The sequence below is a fragment of the Sorex araneus genome, chromosome 6 (genome assembly GCF_027595985.1).
Source record: "Sorex araneus isolate mSorAra2 chromosome 6, mSorAra2.pri, whole genome shotgun sequence".
Classification (NCBI taxonomy): Eukaryota; Metazoa; Chordata; class Mammalia; order Eulipotyphla; family Soricidae; genus Sorex; species Sorex araneus.
The window spans coordinates 118,711,023-118,731,642 of record NC_073307.1 but is presented as its reverse complement, the minus strand read 5'-3'; the positions used below and the strand labels follow the sequence as shown (position 1 = coordinate 118,731,642).

Genomic DNA, 20,620 nt, shown 5'->3' with positions numbered 1-20,620 from the left:
TAGTTGTTCTCAGCATGCTCCGGGCTCTGTCCTCAACGGTCACTCCTGATAGTACCTGAGAGCCATATGTGCTTCCAGGAATCCAACTCAGGTCAGCGGTGTGCAAAGTCAAGTACCTTATGCTCTGCACTAAATAACCTGTTACGTGTTGCATCTAGTTTTTTTCTCTTTTTCTCCCTCCCAAACAAGTGTTTGCTTTCTCTTTCACTGTCGCATGTAAACTCAGCCGTCTGGGATCTGCCTTTTCCTCAATTTGAATGTTAGGACTTTTGAATCTTAGGACTGTTTATACAAACTCTGCCATTAAGCTAATTTTTTTTTTTAATGTCTTCCTGAAATTCATAGACATGGGGATTCTATACCTAATTGTCTGTGGTACCTCTTGGGGTCTTTAGATTTTCTATTGAAGTCCAGCAGAGACATTCTTTTTTTTGGGGGGGGTCACAACTGGCGATGCACAGAGGTTAGTCCTGCCTTTGCGCTCAGGAATTACTTCTGGCAGTGCTCAGGGTACCATATGGGATGCTGGGAATCAAACCTGAGTCGACTGCACGCAAGGCAAATGCCCTACCTGCTGTGTATCACTCCAGCCCCGAAGCTAAAATTTTTTATTATTATGGCTACTATTATTTTGAGTTATACTTGGTGGTGTTCAGGGCTTACTCCTGGTGTTGTGCTCAGGGATCATTCCCTACCCTTGTCAGACGTTACTCCTGGCAGTGCTCCAGGGACCATCTACTGTGCTGGCGAGTCACATTGGATAGGCTTTGTGCAAGGCAAGCACCTGAATTCTTGTACTATCTTTCTTGTGCTCTAAAGTCACTATTTTTAGTTACACACACAGTCACACTCACACAGTGGTTTATGTTACATGAAACCCCAAATGGATTGAAACCAAAAGTTATTTCTGCTTTTACTAATAAAGTACAATTATAACAATGACTAGAGCAGCGAGAAGTACAGGTGTTTTCAGAGTCATATCCTAGGAACATCTTTTGTTTCTCTGTGAATTTGGAGATTGAGATTGCACGCCCTTTAAAAGCAGTTGACTCTGCATTTTGTACAAGTGACTCCTAGTCCCACCCCACACTGCCCCCATCCCTCCGGATCCCTATCAGCCAGTTCACGCAGGTGCTGGACTACCAGATCGCTGTGTGGCTACTCAGGCCAGTGCACAAGTGCAGACCCAAGCGAAAGGATAAACAGAGACTGTTGCACCAAGAAAGCCGCCTGGCGAAAGGGACGTCCCCCCTAAGAGGGCACCTGTCCTGCAAAACAGGGTCAGCACAGTCACCTCTCCGGTGAAGAACAAGAGGACTCCTCTGGTGCTGGTTGCATATGACATGGACCTTATTGACGTGGTTGTTTTTCTACCTGCCCCGTGTTGGAAGATGGTGGTTCCCTACTGTGTCATAGAGGGGAAGGCGAGACTGAGTTGTTTTGTCTGCAGGAAGACTTGAATCACTGTTGCTGTCACACAGTCTAACTTGGAAGACAAAAGAACTCTGAGTAAGCCGGTAGAAGTGATCAGGACTCATTTACAAGACAGATATAATATTTGCTGACACTTGAGAGGCAACGTTCTGGGTCCAAAGTTGGTGATGTTCATCGCCAAGCTGTAAAAGACATCAGCTAAAGAACTTGCCACCAGACTGGGCTAATCAGGCACTGCTGCTTGGGGCTGGAGCAATAGCACAGCGGGTAGGGCGTTTGCCTTGCACGCGGCCGACCCGGGTTCTAATCCCAGCATCCCATATGGTCCCCTGAGCACCGCCAGGGGTGACCCCTGTGCATTGCCAGGTGTGACCCAAAAAGCAAAAAAAAAAAAAAAATCAGGCACTGCTGTGGTTTCTGTATGAACAACACACCAGGCTGTATGGGGAGATAACAAAATGCTCCTTAAATGGGAAGGGAGTAAGGAATTAGAGATTAGAGAATTAGGATTGGAGAGAATGCTCAGTGGATTTGATATATCCTGTGTATTTAGGAGCCCAGGATCAATCCTTGTTCCCACATGGTCTCTTGAGCACTGCAGGGATGACTGCAGAACACTGCTGGGATGTGACCCAAAAAATCAAAATGAGAGAGAGGGAAGGGGGGAGGAGAGAGAGAGAAGAGAGAGAGAGAAGGAGGGAGAGAAGAGGTGGGGGAAAGGTGGAGGGGAGGGGACAGGGGGGAGAGAGACTATTTTTTGGATCACACCCTGCGATGCTCAGGGGTTACTCCTGGCTCTGCACTCAGTAATTACTCCTGGCAGTGCTTGGGGGAAACCATATAAAATGCTGAAAATTGAACCCGGGCCGGCCGTGTGCAGGGCGGCCCTACCTGTTGCGCTATTGCTCCAGCCCAGACTGACTCTTTTTAAGGCTGGATTTTGGGTAGAGCATTTACTTTGTGTGTGACTGACCTTTATTTTACCTCCAGCACTGAGTATGTCCCCTGAGTGCTGCTAGGTGTAATTCCTGAACCCAGGGCCAGGAGTTAACCTCTGCCTCCACCAAATGAACAAAAACCAAATATTTATACTTAGGCAAAATTCTTTACTTTCTGAAATCTTTTAAAATTATGATCTTTTGAATTTGCAGTGAAACTATTGTGAGAATTTTAGGATGGTATTGTTTATAGTAATAATTACTATATATAACATTTGAGTGGGAGTACTAAGCTTATAAAATACTTTGATTCAGGGCGCTTTATTTGTGTTTGCAGTTTTCTTGTCTTTATTTCAGTATCTTTCACACTTACTGTAGTTGACAAAGCTTATTATATATCTACTAGTTACAAGTCCAGAGAAAAGTTCTTCGAGGACTGTTAATTAAGGAGAAGATGTGAAACTATGTTTCACAGTGCCTTCTAGTCTCTTTTTTTAATATATGATTCAGATCTAATATTTATAGCTGGTAGAGTCAAATGGTGTTCTGACCTTAAGGACTTCCTGTATGTTTTCGAGAACTTCATCCCACATCTAATTTTATTCTGAAGAGTACTGTTTTAAAATCTTCATTTTTGGGGCCGGAGCGATAGCACAGCGGGTAGGGCGTTTGCCTTGCACGCGGCCGACCCGGGTTCGATCCCCGGCATCCCATATGGTCCCCCAAGCACTGCCAGGAGTAATTCCTGAGTGCAAAGCCAGGAGTAACCCCTGAGCATTGCTGGGTGTGACCCAAAAAGAAAAAAAAAAAAAATCTTCATTTTTATTTCTTTTCCTGTATTTATTTTCATAATTCTCTATTTATACATACCTTAAACTTGATTATGTGCAGCACTATAGCACTGTCATCCTGTTGTTCATCAATTTGCTCGAGCGGGCACCAGTAAGGTCTCCATTGTGAGACTTGTTGTTACTGTTTCTGCCATATGGACTACGACTGGACTGATTATGTGTACAACAGAAAAAATAAACATAAAGAATTTAGGTATATGCGTATAGATATTAAATTTCCTGAACTGTAGGGCTACCTTAAATAAACAGTGAAAGCTCTTTGATCAATTGAAGTTTTTTACTTATGTTACTTTTTTCTTGATTATATGTATTTTTAATATTGGATCCTTTGTGGCATGTAAGATAACAGTGTGGAAAACTAGATTCACTCATTATTTCATTTGTTTGAGAAAATGGTTGTACTAGGTAGTGGTCCAAGTGCTTTAAAAACTCAATTTACAGGACTTGACAAGAAATCTCTCAGAAGAGAGCGCAGAACGATGCACCATAGAGATGCCTCCAAACCCGGCTCCAGGCTGTTTCACTGGGGCAGCCTGGAGGGGTCGGGGTTGGTTGAGTTCCCCTGCCTGCCCCGACAGAGCCCTGGCAGCCGAAAATCTCCAGGACTCCTCCAGGCTGCTCTCCACATGCTCTGACCAGCCTCACCCAGGAGGCGTCTATGTCATACTCACATATGAGTATGAGATCACATATGTCTCATACTCATATATATACACATATATTTTATATATGTGTATATACATATAAACAGATTTATATATAACACTGCACATAAGGCTCAGCCTTTAACAACATGTTACTAATCTCTTATAGAAGGGTTTAATGCCTCCTAGGTGAGATGCTACAGTATTCACTCACTAAGAAAACTTTTTTGGATCATTTTTAGCAGATTATTGATAGCAAGCAATATAAAAGAAATTACTTCAGTTCTGCTTTGGGGCAAGGTTTGGGGTTCAGAATGGAAATAATCTGAGGTGTGGTGGGAAGGTGTAAGGGTGGTCGCGTTGTTTGCATATTAAATGTAATCAATTATTGTGGACAACTTTATAAAAATTTAATTTAAAAACTCAATTTATATAATTCTCACAATAACCCTATGAGCAGAAGAGTATTATTAGTTACTATGTAGTAGAACATTAATAGCAGTAGTATATTGGCTACTAAAAAAGTCAAATATTACCTATATTCTCTATAAATTACAGGTAAAGGAAGAGGAAACTGAAGCAAGAGATTTTAGTATCTAGCCTAGGATTACACAGCTACTAAGTAGTGAAACCAAGATTCAGGCGAAGGTAGTCAGGGACTAGAGATGGTGTGCAGAGAATTACACCTGTTGCCTCTGCATTCTTCCTGTCAACTCAGACTATTGCCTGTTACTCCTGTGACTGTGTTTTAATCGATAGGAACAACTGTACAATACTTTAGCAGTTAATCCATTCAGAGTCCTTTGAAAGAAAATAGGAGGATTGGATACTTGTTTTCACTCTGTAGAAAATGTCAGTTTAAGGACGCCTATAAGTTTAAAATTGGCCTCAAATCCTCTTTTGTCTTCTGATAACATGTGCTATTTGGAGACTGGCTGTACCTTATCAAGTTTTTAAATTTAAACTGTGTTGCTCTTATAAATGCTCTGAATACCTTCTCACACAATTCTTAACATTCCCTAAATTTATAAATCAGTTTGAGAGAATAAAGTTCTCATAGCTCCATTAGTGTGAAAGGTCTCATTGTGTAGGAATAGTTATAAGAAAAAGGACCTTAGAAAAAGATGTTTTAAAGACAAGTTTTAGGATTATATTGCCTGTATTATCAATAATTAAATATGAGTTTTGTAACAGAGTTTGTGTAGCAAAAGAATCTGAAGCTGAGAATCACATTTAATTCCATGTAGCTAAATGTGTTGAAATGTTACCCAAGATATTCTGGCAGTACTTAATCTCTTTCCTTGGATTCCTTTTATTTAAAAGGCAAATTCTGGTATTTGGCATCTTGACAAGGTTCATTCATTTCAGCTCTCATGAGCTGCTTTAGAATTGGACAAAGGAGTAGAATTGAATAACTATAAGTATGCAAAGCCTAGTTTTGGGCTTTCAAATGCAGTTTAAAAAAATTCAGTTTCTTCTTTCCTGTGAACAGATTGAAAACCAACTTTCCATATACCAACCGCCACACAAACCCAGGCTACTTGTTAAGCCCTGTCACAGTGCAAAGAAATATATGCGGAGAGAATGCTAGCGTGAAGGTCTCCATTGAAATCGAAGGGTTTCAGCAGCCAGTTACTTTCACATGTGATGGTAGGTTTGTATTTCTAAAACATCTTACAAGCACTGATCAGGGAGAAAATGTTAAAAATTTTTGTAAAACTTTTGTATTCTTTTAATAAACCACCTGTTATCATTAGGTCTCCCTCCCTCCCTCCCTCCCTCCCTTCCTTCCTTCCCTTCCTTCCCTTTCTTTTCTTTCTTTTCTTTCTTGTGATTCCTGAGAGCAGAGCCAGGATTTGTTTAGTTTTTGTTTTGTTGTTATTTTTGAATCACACCTGGCTGTGCTCTGGGCTTACTCCTAGCTCTGTCCTCAAGGATCACTCCTGGCGGGCCCTGGGGGACCGCACGGGATGCCAGGGATCAAACCTGGGTTGGCTACGTGCAAGGCAAACACCCTACCCTCTGTACTATCATTCTAGCCCCATATTTAAAACATTTTTTTTCAGCGTTTGGTAAGATGCTTAACATTCCTTAGTTATCCTTATCCAAAAATTGGCTGTGTCATATAAGTGTTTTCTGACTAGGTCTGGGGGAAAACAATTTGCTTTTGTAACTACATATTTCTCTGGAAGATGCTGAGTAATTTTGGTTAATTTAGTGACTCCTAGCCAAATCCCTCAAATCATTAGCTAGAAAAGCTAATTATAGTTCAGTTCTCTCCCCACCCTAATCTTATTTCAAGGAGAATGTTTATAAAGAACTATCAATGAAATAAAAAATTACCTATTTTCCTAAGCTCTGCTAAGGAGAGAGATTATTCTTGTTTATTTCCTGTTCTTCTTTCTAAACTTGAGGTATTCTTTTAAGAGCTGTGCCCTGCAAGTCTATGGGTAATTTAAAAAAATTACTTGTATTTTCTTTCAGAGTTTATTGTTTAATATAATGTGTATTATTTTAATGGCATTTCAGTAGTAAACTTAGAACCTATACTGGAGCTAGAGAAATAGTGTAATGTGTACACAGTTACTTACCTTGTACATGGCTAACCGAGATTGATTCCCAGCACCCCGTTGGTCCCCTGAGCCCTGCTAAATGATGCCTGAGCACCTCCAGTGGACCACCTCGCCCTGCCCACCCCCAAAAAGAGAAGTCTGTGTTCCGGCCTTTATCCCAGGATATCCTACCTTTTCCTTTAGCGTAGCTAAGAATATGTACAAAACTAGGATGGTTTCTTTGTGCATTTGCACTTTTCAAGGTTTTAAAATAAAAAATGGTAAACGTGAAATAAAAATGTTAACTAACTTTGGAGATCATTCTTTTAGTTTCTAAAGGAACATTTGTTATTTTTAAACCTAAGTTTTTGGCTTGGGGGGTTTCTTTATTTATTTTGAGCTACTGTATTTCACAGTAGTGCCAGTATTCTTGTTTTGTACTTTTGGTGTTGGCTGTACTGTGTCTACCACCAGAGAGCCAGGCTTCCTCCACTATTATGTTTGGAGAATTGTTTAAAATATGCAGTAAGAATTAATAATAAAACTTTCATATATGTACATATCAGGGACCAGAGGGGTAATTCAGTGGGCAGGGCAGGGTAGTTGCCTTGCACGCTGGTGAGTGGAGTTCAGTCCCTGGTCCCCCATATGGTCCCCTGAGCCCCAAAGGAATGATCCCTCAGTGTAGCACTGAAAACCACTGAGTGTGGTTTTTTTTTTTTTTTTTTTTTTTGGTTTTTGGGTCATACCTGGCAATGCACAGGGGTTACTCTTGGCTCTTCACTCAGGAATTACCCCTGGCGGTGCTCAGGGGACCATATGGGATGCTGGGATTAGAACCTGGGTCAGCCGCGTGCAAGGCAAACGCCCTACCCGCTGTGCTATCGCTCCAGCCCCAAAACACTGAGTGTGACCCCAAAATAAAGACAAGATAAATGCAATGATGAGTCTTTTTTTTCTTGTGATTTGTTATGTTATTACTTGGTAGTTATCACATATTTTATAATTTTTGGGAAAGCATGTCATTATTTTTGGCAAAGTCTGTAAAATGGAATTGACTTTCTTAGTCCCAATCCTATTTATTACTAGCCATATGAGCACTTGAAATTTGATATATAGATTGAGATATGCTTTCAGTATAAAATTTGTACTGAATTTTATTTTTTTGTTCAGGGGGTCACCAGAAGTGCTCAGGGACTTCCAACTCAATGCAAGGGATGACTCTTGACTCTCTCTGTGGACCCAGAGATACTGGGTATCAGGCCTAGGCCTTCCTCTTACAGAGAACATGCTCCATCTGTTCAGCTCCAATATTATTCTTTAAAAAAGACTTTAAAAAAGACTTTTTGAAAAAAGAATGTAAAATATCTCAGTAATCATATGTTGAAATAATGTTTTGGACATATTAGTTTAAATAAGATATTAAAATTAGCTTCACCCCCCCCATTTTAAATATTTTTCAAAATGGTGATAAGGAGGCCCGGAGCAATAGTACAGCAGGTAGGTAGGGTGTTTGCCCTGCACTGGGCTAACCTGGGTTCTATTCCCAGGATCATGGTCCCCTGAGCACCAGGAGTAATTCCTGAGTGCAAAGCCAGGAGTAACCCTTGAGCATTGCTGGGTGAGGCCTTCTGCCCCCCCCACCCCCCCCACAAAGGTCACTAGGAAAAGAAATCTGGAGGGGGAGGGCCATATCCAGCAGTGCTCAGGGGCTACTACTGGCTGTATGGTCACTTTTGGCATTTATCAGGGGACCGTATGTTGGTACTAGAGATGAGACCAGGGTTGGCCACATGCAAGACAAGCATCTTACCTCTTGTACTGTTTCTCCAACCTCTACTAGGATTTTTTTTTTGACCACAGGTGCTCAGGGCTTACTCCTGGTTCTACACTCTGATCACTTCTGGTGGTGCTCAGGTGACCATATGTAAGTGGACCAAATAGGGTGCTGAGGATTGAACCCAGGTTGGCCTTGTGCAAGGCAGGTGCCTTAGCTAACACTGTTAGATCACTCCCAGCCTCCCTACTAGAAAATTTTAAATTGTTACCTGCATTTGTTACTTGCATTATGTTTTTTCAGTGCTTAAGTTATAAAATTTGAATATGCATACACAGTTAAATGAACAAAGTTGAAATGATGACTCTTTTACAGTGAGTTCTACTGTAGAAATCATTATAATGCAAGCCCTTTGCTGGGTCCACGATGACTTAAATCAAGTAGATGTTGGTGACTATGTTCTGAAAGTTTGTGGTCAAGAGGAAGCACTGCAGAAGTAAGTTCATTTAACTATTGAGCATCATCACTGAAAATTTAATCTTTACTGTCTTTACTGGTTATGCAGAAAAAATTTCAAGTTATAGTGCAAAATTGCATTGTAGTACCTATTGAATTAATTATCAAATCAACAAACTTGCTGTATTTTCTGCCTGTTAAACATTGTGTTAGATGGTAGAAGGATTTTGATATAATTGGGGCATGGTATTGGTTTTAAGCCTGTAGTCTGGAGGAAAAGAATGGTGAGCAATTGCTTATAGGTGAATTGCCTATTTTTTTACTTTCTAAGGAAAGTTAATAATGGCAATATAGATCATTTTTTCCTTTGATAACATGCACTATGCACAATCAGCTGTGGTTTCCTTTTAGTTATCTAAAATAATCATCATATGAATATTTTTCTTAACCAGTTAACTTATTGTATTTAGCATTTATTCTAGCTATTTAAATCTACTTAGGTGATTAGAACTGCCATGTCTTTCTTGCTTCTTTTTTAATATCTTCTTCACACATAGCTTTAAAGATAATCTATTTTATACCTTTCTTCAATTTCTGATGCATCTGCAATTTGCATTGAACCTTCACCTATGTTATTTGTAGTTTATGCTTACATTATTTAATAATTACTATATTTTAACAGTAATCATTGCCTTGGAAGTCATGAACATATTCAGAACTGTCGAAAATGGGATACAGAGATTAAACTACAACTCCTAACCTTCAGCGCCATGTGCCAAAATTTGGCTCGAACTGTAAGTGTGTACCTTGTAACCAAATTGTATTTGCTTGAATCAGAATGATTTTGCAGTTTGTACATTCCCCAGATTTTTTGGCAACAATGAGCTCTTTATCCTCACCAGAAGTCTTTTTAGTTAGCTATTGGAGGTCAATTTTCAGTCAGGAAGATTTAGATAATCATACCACACAGGTGCTGATGCATATTTGGAAATCAAAGTAGAGAAAGTAAAAGGTAAATTTCTTACGAGTTTTACACAAGAGTACGGCGGACTGAAGGGGGCTGGATCGAGTGTATAGCAGGGAAGGCGTTTGTTTCCCTTGCAAGAGGCCAACCCGGGTTCAATCCCTGGCATCCCATAACATCCCCTGATCACTGCCAGGAGTAATTCCTGAGTGTGGAGCGAGGAGTAACACCCCTGAGCATCACTGGCTGTGACCCAAAAAGCAAAATAAATAAATAATAATTAATTAATGATTTTTGGAAAAAAAAGTGCATGGACTGGAGAAAAAAGTGCATGAGCTGGAGTCCACTGCACACAGGAGGCCGAGGTTTGCTCCTTGGCCCCTGAGCACCACATGAGCACATACCTTCAACTTCCACTCACCCATCCCCTGCCCGGCACCGCGCTGAGACTAGCAGCTGAACACTGCCATGTGTGATCCAGAAACAAACAAAAAAGCCAAAAGATTCTAGAAGTAAAGAAGAAGGCACTAAATAGGAATTTTATGGTATAGCTCTTCATTGACCTTTGTACCTGACCGTAAAATAAACTGCTTTTACCAAATGGGAAAAAAAAAAGTTCTGTTTAAAAGCATGCCACTTTCTTCTGTGGGTAATGCAAAATAGTATTAAGGATAACTCCTTGTGTTACTGTATATATTCTTGATGAATTTAATCTGTACATATTATTTATTTGGTAGAATTTTGGATATAAAAATATCACTCATGGGCCGGAGTGATAGTACAGCGGGTAGGGCATTTGCCTTGCAGACAGCTGGCCCAGGTTCGATCCTCGGCATCCCATATGGTCCTCCGAGAACTTCCAGGAGTAATTCCTGAGTGCATGAGCCAGGAGTGACCCCTGAGCATCACTGGGTGTGACCAAAAAAAAAGGAAAAAAAATCACTCATTTTTACTAAGATCCGTTAGAATTTAGTTTAGTTGGTTCATAAATTTTACAAAATTCAGTGCATCTTAGCAATTATTTATATTTTCTCTTTTAAATTTCTTAAAGAGTGTTTCTTGAGTATTTTTTCACAGTGAGAACTTTTTTTTTTTTTCTTTTTTGGGTCACACCCAGTGATGCTCAGGGGTTACTCCTGGCTTTGCACTCAGGAATTACCCCCTGGCGGTGCTTGGGGGACCATATGGGATGCCGGGGATCGAACCCGGGTCGGCCGCGTGCAAGGCAAACGCCCTACCCGCTGTGCTATCGCTCCGGCCCCAAGAACTTTTAATTAATTTTTTAAAAAATGATTTAGCCATCATCACAGCCAACTATATTTTTTTTGCGGGAGACGTATTTAGCAATACTCAGGGATTACTCCTGGTTCTGTGCTCAGGAATTATTCTTGACAGTTCTCAGGAGACCCTATGGGATGCCAGATATCAAACTGGTCAGATATGTGCAAGGCAAAATACCCTGTTCACTACACTGTCACTCTGGCTCTGTAAGAACTTTCTATAAAAAACACCCTGGTGACTTGGGGCTGGAGTTCTGGCGCAACCAGTAGGGCACTTTCCTTGCACGAAGCTGACTTGGTTCAGTCCTTGCCACCCAGTACGGTCCCTTGAGCACCTCCGGGAGTCATCCCTGAGCACAGAGCCAGGAACAAGCCCTGAGCGCCACTGGATATGGCCCCAAAATAAATAGAATCAAAAAAAAAAAAAACAAAGCTGGTCCCTTCTGCATTGGGAGTGGGAGGAAACAAGATTATCATTAGAAGAAACAAGCAGGACTTTAGGTGATCTCTTCCCAAGCTAGTCCCTAGTCTACTTTCTTTTGACTGCCAACTTTTGTGTGTCCCCATCCCCGCCTTTTTTTGACTTGATCCACACTCAGTGATACTCAGAACCTATTCCTTGCTCTGTGCTCAGGTGTCTCTGGTGGCAGTGCTGGGGAACTGACTCTAGGGGTTCTGGGAATCAAACCTGAGTGGGCCATATGCAAGGCAAGTACCCTATTTGCTGTGCTATGTTGCCAGCCCCTCTTGGCTATCTTTTAAAAAGAGGTTGTAGTTCTCTGTTTCCTTTACATAGAGACTGGAAGTAACTTTTTTTGCTTTGGAGCTATTTCAGTATCAGAAACTAGACTTAAAAGTAGGCATTTATATTTGCACATTTTAAAAATGAGTGTGTCTGTGTGTGTGTGTGTGTGTGTGTGTGTGTGTGTTTGGGTCACACCTGGTGTGGTATTCAGGGCTAACTCGTGGCTCTGCTCAGAGAAGATCACTCTTGCCAATTCTTGGGAGACCATATGTAGCGCTGAGGATCAAACCCAATTGGCTGCTCTCAAGGCAAACCCCCTGTACTATTGTTCCAGCCCTAAAAAATAATTTTTTCAGGATATTCACTTTTTTCCTGATTAGAAACAATTTATAATTAATAATTTGGATAATATTTTATATTTCATATTTCATATCCCTAGTTATGAAAGAAATCACTTTAGTTTTAAGAACTTACCACACACTTAATCATATTTAACTTGGCAATAGAAAGAAACCAAAAAATGGATTTCCTCCTTTTGGTAAATGTTGATGTGTTTGTTTAGGCAGAAGATGATGAAGCACCTGTGGATTTAAACAGACACCTGCAGCAAATAGAGAAACCTTACAAAGAAGTTGTGACAAGGTATGGCATATAAAGTAAAGTTGCAGCTTTTCAGACTTTGCCCTTGCACATGAATTTTGATGGTTAATATAATCACTTTTTAATACAGTGTTGTTTTTTTTTTATGCCATACCGTTTGTGCTCAGGCCTTACTTTCGGTTCTGCTCAGGGATCACTCCTGTTGGGGCTCAGGGGACCATATGTGGTGTTGGGGATTAGACTGGGGCCAGTCACATGCAAGGGCCAGTCAACCCCTGTTCTCTCAATGGCTTCCCTTTTTATATCGTATTCTTAAGCCACCTTAACTATTCTTTATTTCAGACACCCTGTTGAAGAACTGTTAGATGCATATCACAACCAAGTGGAACTGATTCTTCAACTGGAGGTAAGTTTTTAGTATGCTTAACAATTTTTGTCTCTGTTCTCTGTTAAATACTGTAGTTGGCTGGGGGCCGGAGCGATAGCACAGCGGGTAGGGCGTTTGCCTTGCACGCGGCCGACCCGGGTTCGATCCCCGGCATCCCATATGGTCCCCCAAGCACTGCCAGGAGTAATTCTTGAGTGCAAAGCCAGGAGTAACCCCTGAGCATCGCTGGGTGTGACCCAAAAAAAAGCAAAAAAAAAAAAAAAAAAAAAAAAAAAAATACTGTAGTTGGCATTAGCTTAAATATTCTACATTGGTATTTGACAACCTTTTTTCTTACCCAACTTAATAACAAAAGTTTTTTTATAATGCCGAGTCAACATATTTACTTTTCAGTCTTATTACTGAAAAACCTTTAGTGTAATTCAAATAGCATTTAGTGAGAGGGCAAGATTCTGAAGGGGCTGGAATACAGGGTTTACATTTGAAGGTTCAATCCCCTGAGCACTGCTAGGAGCTGCCTCTGAGCACCACTGGGTATAAACCCAAAACCAAAATAAAATCAAATGCTTCCTCAGGTGTTTAGTGAATGCCTGCAGTATATGATAGATTTTGGATTTATAAAACTAAATTTCAATGTGGTGTAGTAAATGTAGCATAAACAATAGACACATAATTTAGGAGATCAAAAAAAAAAGGGGGGGTACTTCTCTTGAAGTGGAGTCAGATGGCATCTCAAGCGGTGGTTTGGAGCCTGCTTGGCAATTCTCTGTGAACCTGACTTTTAGTTCAATGTGAGAACCCAAGGAAGCGGCAGTGCTGGGGTCGGGTGAATGCAATCTGTGCAGTCCTCTCCCGTCTCCCCCACCTAAGGGATGTTACCTTAGTGACACCTTTGGGGGAGGTGGGCAGTGGGGGGGTTCTACTCTAGCGGTGCTCGGGGACCACGCCTCATTCTGTGTTCAGGTGCGGTGTGTGGCATTGCCTAGGGAATCGTGTGTGCTCCCAGGGCTTTGCTAACGTATGTAATAGAGTAAAAACGTGAAGTGACTGGGAGATGCCATTGGAGATAACCACACCTAAGCTACATGTAAGTGCCTTATGATTCTTGTTAGTTGTACTTTTCCTGCAGAGGGGCAGATGCAGTCCACTCCCTATTTTTGTGAAATATGTTAGAATAAAGGTACACCTGCTTGTGTATGTATTGTTTGTAACGGATTTGTGCTCTAAAATAGATTTAAGTTGTTGGAACAGAACCCATATATGGTATGTCCTGCAAAGCTACTTGTTTATTTTTTTTATTGTATTTTTAAAGAGAAAAATTCTGTTTGACTTATATTTAGTTAAGATAGGGAGCATCATTCTGAGCTCTGAAATATCTCTGGTTTTGTATCTCTGGCTTTAACCGCCTCCCTCAATGAGATAATCTTATTATTTCCATCTTAAAATACTTTTAGAATGTTGCCACTTTGTGTTGCCACCAAATTCTTGTCAGTTGTAACATTTGCAATAGTTGCTGTTTAGTTCACTAAGGTCTGTGTTCAAATGTCTTAGCTCTCACTGAACATCTTAAACTATAATAGTTGTCCCTGTTTTTTGCCTATTTATTGAGATATAGCTTATATTCCATACAATTTACCCATAAAGTTATAATTCAGTAATTTTTTAGTAAATGAAAAGAGTTGAAAATTACCAGTCAGAATCCCCTTTTAGAACTTTGTCTAGAAATATTTCCTAGAAATTGCCATGTATAGTCTCTCCTCATTCCTAGCATAAACCTATACATCGACCTATTTGATTTGATACTATTTCATTTTTTTAAAATTTTTTAAATTTTATTGAATCACTGTGAGATAGTTACAAGCTCTCATGTTTGGGTTACAATCTCACAATGATCAAACACCCATCCCTCCACCAGTGCACATTCCCCACCACCAATATCCTAAATATACCCCCCTTTCCCACCCTCCCCCTGCCTCTATGGCAGACAATATTCCCCATACTCTCTCTATTTTTTTATTTGTTTGTTTGTTTAATTTTTAAAATTTTATTGAATCACCGTGAGATAGTTACAAGCTTTCATGTTTGGGTTACAATCTCACAATGAATTTGATACTATTTCTATAGATTTGCCTTTAATAGAAAGATTTCATTTAAATGAATTCATTTACTCTATCTTTTATTTATGATTTCTTTCACATGTACTGTTTTTATGCTTGGTCATTCATAAATTGTAGAATGTGACTATAGTTTGTTTTAATTGCTGAATGCATCCATTATGTGAACGCATAACATTTTACCTGATCACCAAATAGTGAACATTTAAGCCATAGTATTTCTTTGTTCTTCTCCTTCTCCTTCTCCTTCTCCTTCTCCTTCTCCTTCTTTTCCTTCTTCTCCTCCTCCTCTTCCTCCCTCCCCCTACCCCCATGGGGTGGCCCCCACTTCAGCCTGAAATTAACTTTTTTTTGGGGGGGGGTTCTTTTTGTTTTGTGGTCACAACCAGATGTGCACACAGCTTACTCCGGGCTTTTCACTCAGGGATTGTGCCTGGTGGGCTGGAGTCGGGGAGGGGTATAGGACAGACGCTGTGGGAGGCTTGGATCAGAAACGAGTCAGCTGCACGCAAGGCAAGTGCCTTACCTGCTGTCCTGTCTCCCTGGCTCACGAAACTAACTTTCTCAAGTGACCTGAGGAACTCCAGGTCACTCTACTGAGACACAACTCCACTGAGACTGCTCACCTAGGTAACTTTCATGCAGAGTTTAAAAATCGAAGACCAAAACCCTGATAAATGTTTTCATGTTGCCTTGGCGTATTCCGTACCTTAAGCACTCTTGGATGACAAAAACCTAGCATTATACCAACTTATAATGGAAAAGTTTTTATAAGGTTAGCTCTTCAGTACCTACAAAGTAGACCAGAGAAGGGAGGATTTGGAATCGAGAGTCATTGAACTGATAACTGGCATACAAAGTTTGATTTAACAGTACATGAGAGTGGCATGGACTTCTGAATTGGAAAGGTTTTTGCATGAAGGTTAAAAAATAAAAGTAACTGTGGCTTGAGTGATGGTGCAGCGGGTGGAGCACTTGCCTTGCATGGGACCAACCTGCATTTGATCACACGTCCCATATGGTCCCCTGAGGCTGCCAGGGGTGATCCCTGAGCCCTTGTGCACCACTGGATGTGGCCCCAAAACAAAAAAAAACAACAACAAAAATAGACAAGCAAAGAGTGTAGCTTTAAAACATTTTTGACCCTGAGAACTGCAGGGTAATTGGGTATTTGAGGTGGTTTGAAGGTGAAGGAAACATTCAGTTTATCCACCCAGTAGTGGAAAATTTAAATTTTTAAGCGATGCTGCAGTACTAAGTTTCTGCCCATTCTAACTGTAGTTGGCATACAAATTGTTTTAATATTTTATGAATTAATTCATTATTTAAGAATGTTTCTTAATGTTCTTTAAAACTGTTCTTTAGCTAATATCCATGGCCATGGAAAACAGGGGTTAAGAGGACTGGTCATTGTTTGGATCTTACCACAAGTGTGTATGGGACTGAGGGTAGGTAAAATAGAAAAGAGACCAGTGTGACAATAACAGCTGGGAATAATCACACTGGACAAAATCTGAGGGATTTTCTTGATAATCTTTTAGTATCAGTATTGCAAACCACAATGCCCAAAAGGAGATGGGGGAGGGGAGAGAGGGAGAGAGAGAGAGAGAGAGAGAGAGAGAGAGAGAGAGAGAGAGAGAGAGAGACAGACAGACAGACAGACAGACAGACAGAGACAGAAACAGAGGGGAAGGGAGGGAGGGAAGGAGGGGAGGGAGGGAGGGAGGGAGGGAGAAGTGGCTGCCATAGAGGCGGGTGGGGGTGATGGGAGGGAACCTAGGGACACTGGTGCTGGGATATGTCCATTGGATGGGTGTTGGGAATACTATGGCAGAAATCCAATCATGAATAGCTTTGTAAGGGTCTTATCTCACAGTGATCCAATAAAAAAGTTTTAAAGAACTGTTCTTTAAAACTTTTTTTGTTTTGTTTGGGGGCCATACCTGGCAATGCTCAGAAGTTACTCCTGGCTCTGCACTCAGCAATTATTCCTGGTGGTCCTTAGGGGAATGTATGTGAAGTCCTGCCCCCTCTTTTGCCCCTGTACCATCTCTCCAGTCCCTGTACTTTAAGATTGTGTTGGACGAGTAGAGGATTTTTTTTTTTTTGGTTTTTGGGTCACACCTGGCGATGCACAGGGGTTACTCCTGGCTCTGCACTCAGGAATTACTCCTGGCGGTGCTCAGGGGACCATATGGGATGCTGGGATTTGAACCCGGGTCGGCTGCGTGCAAGGCAAACGCCCTACCCGCTATGCTATCACTCCAGCCCCCGTGGTGTAGCTTTTGACCCCATCAAAGGGCTGGAGGCTGGGTGCTAGAATCCAGTGTGTGACCAATTCAGTCTCTTGACCTCTGGGAAGGACTTGTGTTTAAGAGGATGAAGCAATATGGCATGTTGGGCAGTGCCTTTCACAGGCCCAAGCTGGGTTTGATACCCAGCATCCTTTATGGTCCCTGCCAGGAGTAAGCCCTGAGTACAGCTGAGTGTAGCTGCTCCAAAACAAATAAAAATACACCTTGTATACTAGCTTCTTGAGCAGTCTGTATAGCCTCCCTATCTACTTCAGAATTACGGTGAAATTGACTGGTTTAATAAAGCCAGGTTTGCTAACTTGACTAACTTGGCTTGCCTATGGGAGAGCCCGGCAAGCTCCCTGTGTCAGATTCATATGCCAAAACTAGTAACAATAATGGGTCTCATTCCCCTGACCCTGAAAGAGCCTCCAGTGTGGCACTGTTGGGAAGGACGAGTAAAGAGAGGCTGCTAAAATCTCAGGGCTAGGACAAATGGAAATGTTACTGAGACTGCTCGAGAAAATTGATGATCAGCAGGATGCTGATGCTGCTGCTGCTGCTGCTGCTGATGATGATGATGATGATGAAAGTCAAGACTAGATAGGTATGAGTGATGAAGTTTTACTCACATTTTGCTGTTGTTACAGTATGTTAGTGTCTGAAGAACTTGGGTTTTGTGTGTGGCCCTCCTCTTCCCGCTTTTTGGGGAAGGGTGACACAAAGCCATGCTCAGGGGCTACTTCCACTTTAGTGCTTAGGGACATTCCTGGCAATTTTTGAGGGACTGTTCAGTGGCTGGAAAATAATCTGGCCTTCTTCATACAAAGCATGTGCTCCAGCCTATTGTACTGTCTGGCCCAAACTTGTTTTTCTTTTTGTTTTTGGACCACATTTAGCAGCCCTCAGGGCTTGACTCCTCCTGGCTCTGCATTCAGGGATCTCTTCTTGCAGGCTTGCGAGATCATATAGGTGCCAGAGATCGAACCCATGTGGGACAGGTGCAAGGCAAGCGCCCTACCAGCTGCACTGTCACCCCAGCCTGCCACCAAGCAGGTTTTTTAGACAAGTTTTTACAGGAGTCCAGAGAGAGAGAGAGAGAGAGAGAGAGACTGTTCAGTAAGTTAGAATGCATGTTTTGCGTGAAGGCAATTCAGTGAAATTAGCTATAGTTGATTTCAATCCTCTGTAGTAATTTATTAATAATTTATTGATTTATATCTGGCTCTAATATGAAAAATTGAGATATTCACATATGCATACTATGTCAGGCAGAGTGGAAAAATAACCGGGCATGCTTTTATTTCTTGTTTCAAGTGTATAATTAAAAAGTTATATTATCTTCCATGAGAAAAGAGCAAATAATTGGTGTCTTTAGATACAGTTAAAATTCCTATTTTGATTTCCTCTCTGAAACTGACCTTCTAAATTCCACATGCTTATGTTTCTTTTCTTTTCTTTTCTTAAAGAACCAGCACCGCGCTGTGGATCAGGTCATTAAAGCTGTAAGAAAAATCTGCAGTGCTTTAGATGGTGTCGAGACGCTTGCCATCACTGAATCAATAAAGAGGCTAAAGAGAGCAGTTAATCTTCCACGGAGTAAGAGTTTGGGCGTGAGTATCTTTTCATTATTAGCATATTATTACATGCAGATATGTGCTTGGGTGCTAATCTATCACTTCAACTGGGAAGTTTTTCTTTCTCCCGGATGAAAGGTTATTTTAACTGACTTCCAAACCAACGTTGAGTCGGTAAGGTGGGCAAGGCCTAAGAGAAAAAAGATGATATTGGAAAATCTTTGTGAGAGTTGACATTGTTAGCCTTTTGTGTGTATAAACCTTACACCAGCTAGTTAGGTTTTTCAGTAAACACTGAAAAAGTTTTTCAGTAAAGCCTGCACAGAACCTGAATGGTAATAGCCACCATTCTTCCCCCTGGATTTAAGTGTGCACGACTGCCAGTGGGAGAAGTTCTACTCCGGACTATTCCTTGTCTGTGTTGGAAAGACCCAGAAACTTCAGTATTGGGACTTAACTGCTTCAGAAGCAACTAGTTGAGGTGTTCTTCAGATATTTTATGTTGATAGTTTATGGAGAACTTATTAAAAGTTTTCCACATTTTTATTCCATGGAATTTCATACACGGAGTGCTTTTAGCTATTACTGGGAGGGTGGATCACAGGCACAATAAATTTAAAGGAAGGAAAAGTTATTGATGGTATATCCCTCAAATGGTATCCTATTCTTTCTTTTTTTTTTTTTTTTTTTGCTTTTTGGGTCATACCCGGCGATGCACAGGGGTTACTCCTGGTTCTACACTCAGGAATTACTCCTGGCGGTGCTCAGGGGACCATATGGGATGCTGGGATTCGAACCCGGGTTGGCCGTGTGCAAGGCAAACGCCCTACCCGCTGGGCTATCGCTCCAGCCCCTCTTTTTGTTTCTTTAAAGATATTCTTACCATGCTAATAGGAGAGCAACTCTCCATTTTATTTAATGGGAAATAAAATACTGTATTAGTACATTCATAATGTGTAATTTTCCAGTTGGTTTAGTATAGTAGTTATTTTCAATTTATATATTAATGTATTATAGTAATTTTTAGTTGTTCTGGCTTTCCTGATATTAAAAATTGTGTTTATTTGATCTGGGGTTTTCAGTCTCTTTTTGCATTATTTTATGGAAACTTTTAGGGGAGTTTATCCTTTGAAGGAATTCCTTAGTAAAGCACTTACTTAAATGTTGAAAAAAAAAAGACAAGCATTTTACGTTATATCATGGGAGTTCTCTAATAATTTGTTTGTATGCAGGTGGCTTCATTGTCTGGAGAAGGAGACAGTAGCAGGAACTCATCTAAGGGTATGTCTTCAGTTTTTTAAATTTTGGCAAATACTTGCTTTTCTGCATAGTTAACAGTTTTCTTTAAATTCTAGGCTCATCGAACCCTGAAAGTCCTGTTCAAATAAGCTTGGACCAGTTAACAGCAGCAATTTATGATCTTCTCAGGCTCCATGCAAATTCTGGTTGGAATCCTGCAGATTGTGTCCAGAGTGATAGAAATATCAAGGAGGCATGGACCACAACAGAACAACTCCAGTTTACTATTTTTGCTGCACATGGAATTTCAAGTAACTGGGTATCAAAGTAAGTAATTGTTTGGAGCTGGGGCAATAATACAGCGGTAGGGCATTTGCCTTGCACACAGTCGACCTGGGTTCGATTCCCAGCATCCCGTATGGTCCCCTGAGCACCGCCAGAAATAATTCCTGAGTGCAGAGCCAGGAGTAACCCCTGTGCATTGCCAGGTGTGACCCAAAAAGCAAAAAAAAAAAAAAAAAAAGTAATTGTTCAGAAGAAAATATGCATAGCACAGGCTTACTTAGAAGCTACTTTAATTTGAATTGTGACCGAGTCAGTATCTACTGTTATCTTGGTATTTAAATGGATAATTGGAGAAAATAAACTTGTGGGGGCCAGAATGAGTTGTGTGCTTGCTTAGCATGCGGCTGACCAGGTTTGATCCCTGGCACCCCGTATGGTTCCCTGAGCCTGCTAGGAGTGGTCCTGAGTGCAGAGTCAGGCGT

At 41.0% G+C, this 20,620-nt stretch overlaps 1 protein-coding gene and 2 pseudogenes across 2 annotated transcripts in view; 2 read left to right on the top strand and 1 right to left on the bottom strand.

The window, feature by feature from the left end:
- LOC129405543 (uncharacterized) overlaps positions 1-20,620 on the bottom strand; it is a 468,293-nt pseudogene that overhangs the window by 67,563 nt on the left and 380,110 nt on the right.
- PIK3C2A (phosphatidylinositol-4-phosphate 3-kinase catalytic subunit type 2 alpha) overlaps positions 1-20,620 on the top strand; it is a 113,186-nt gene that overhangs the window by 42,179 nt on the left and 50,387 nt on the right. For both annotated transcript variants that reach the window (XM_055141271.1, XM_055141272.1), the window contains exons 4-11: positions 5,360-5,517; positions 8,572-8,692; positions 9,335-9,446; positions 12,204-12,283; positions 12,584-12,647; positions 18,507-18,650; positions 19,847-19,895; positions 19,970-20,180. In XM_055141271.1, coding sequence (XP_054997246.1) covers positions 5,360-5,517; positions 8,572-8,692; positions 9,335-9,446; positions 12,204-12,283; positions 12,584-12,647; positions 18,507-18,650; positions 19,847-19,895; positions 19,970-20,180 — 939 coding nt within the window. The remainder of the gene's footprint in view (positions 1-5,359; positions 5,518-8,571; positions 8,693-9,334; positions 9,447-12,203; positions 12,284-12,583; positions 12,648-18,506; positions 18,651-19,846; positions 19,896-19,969; positions 20,181-20,620) is intronic.
- On the top strand, positions 348-1,661 carry LOC129405590 (60S ribosomal protein L7a-like; annotated as a pseudogene).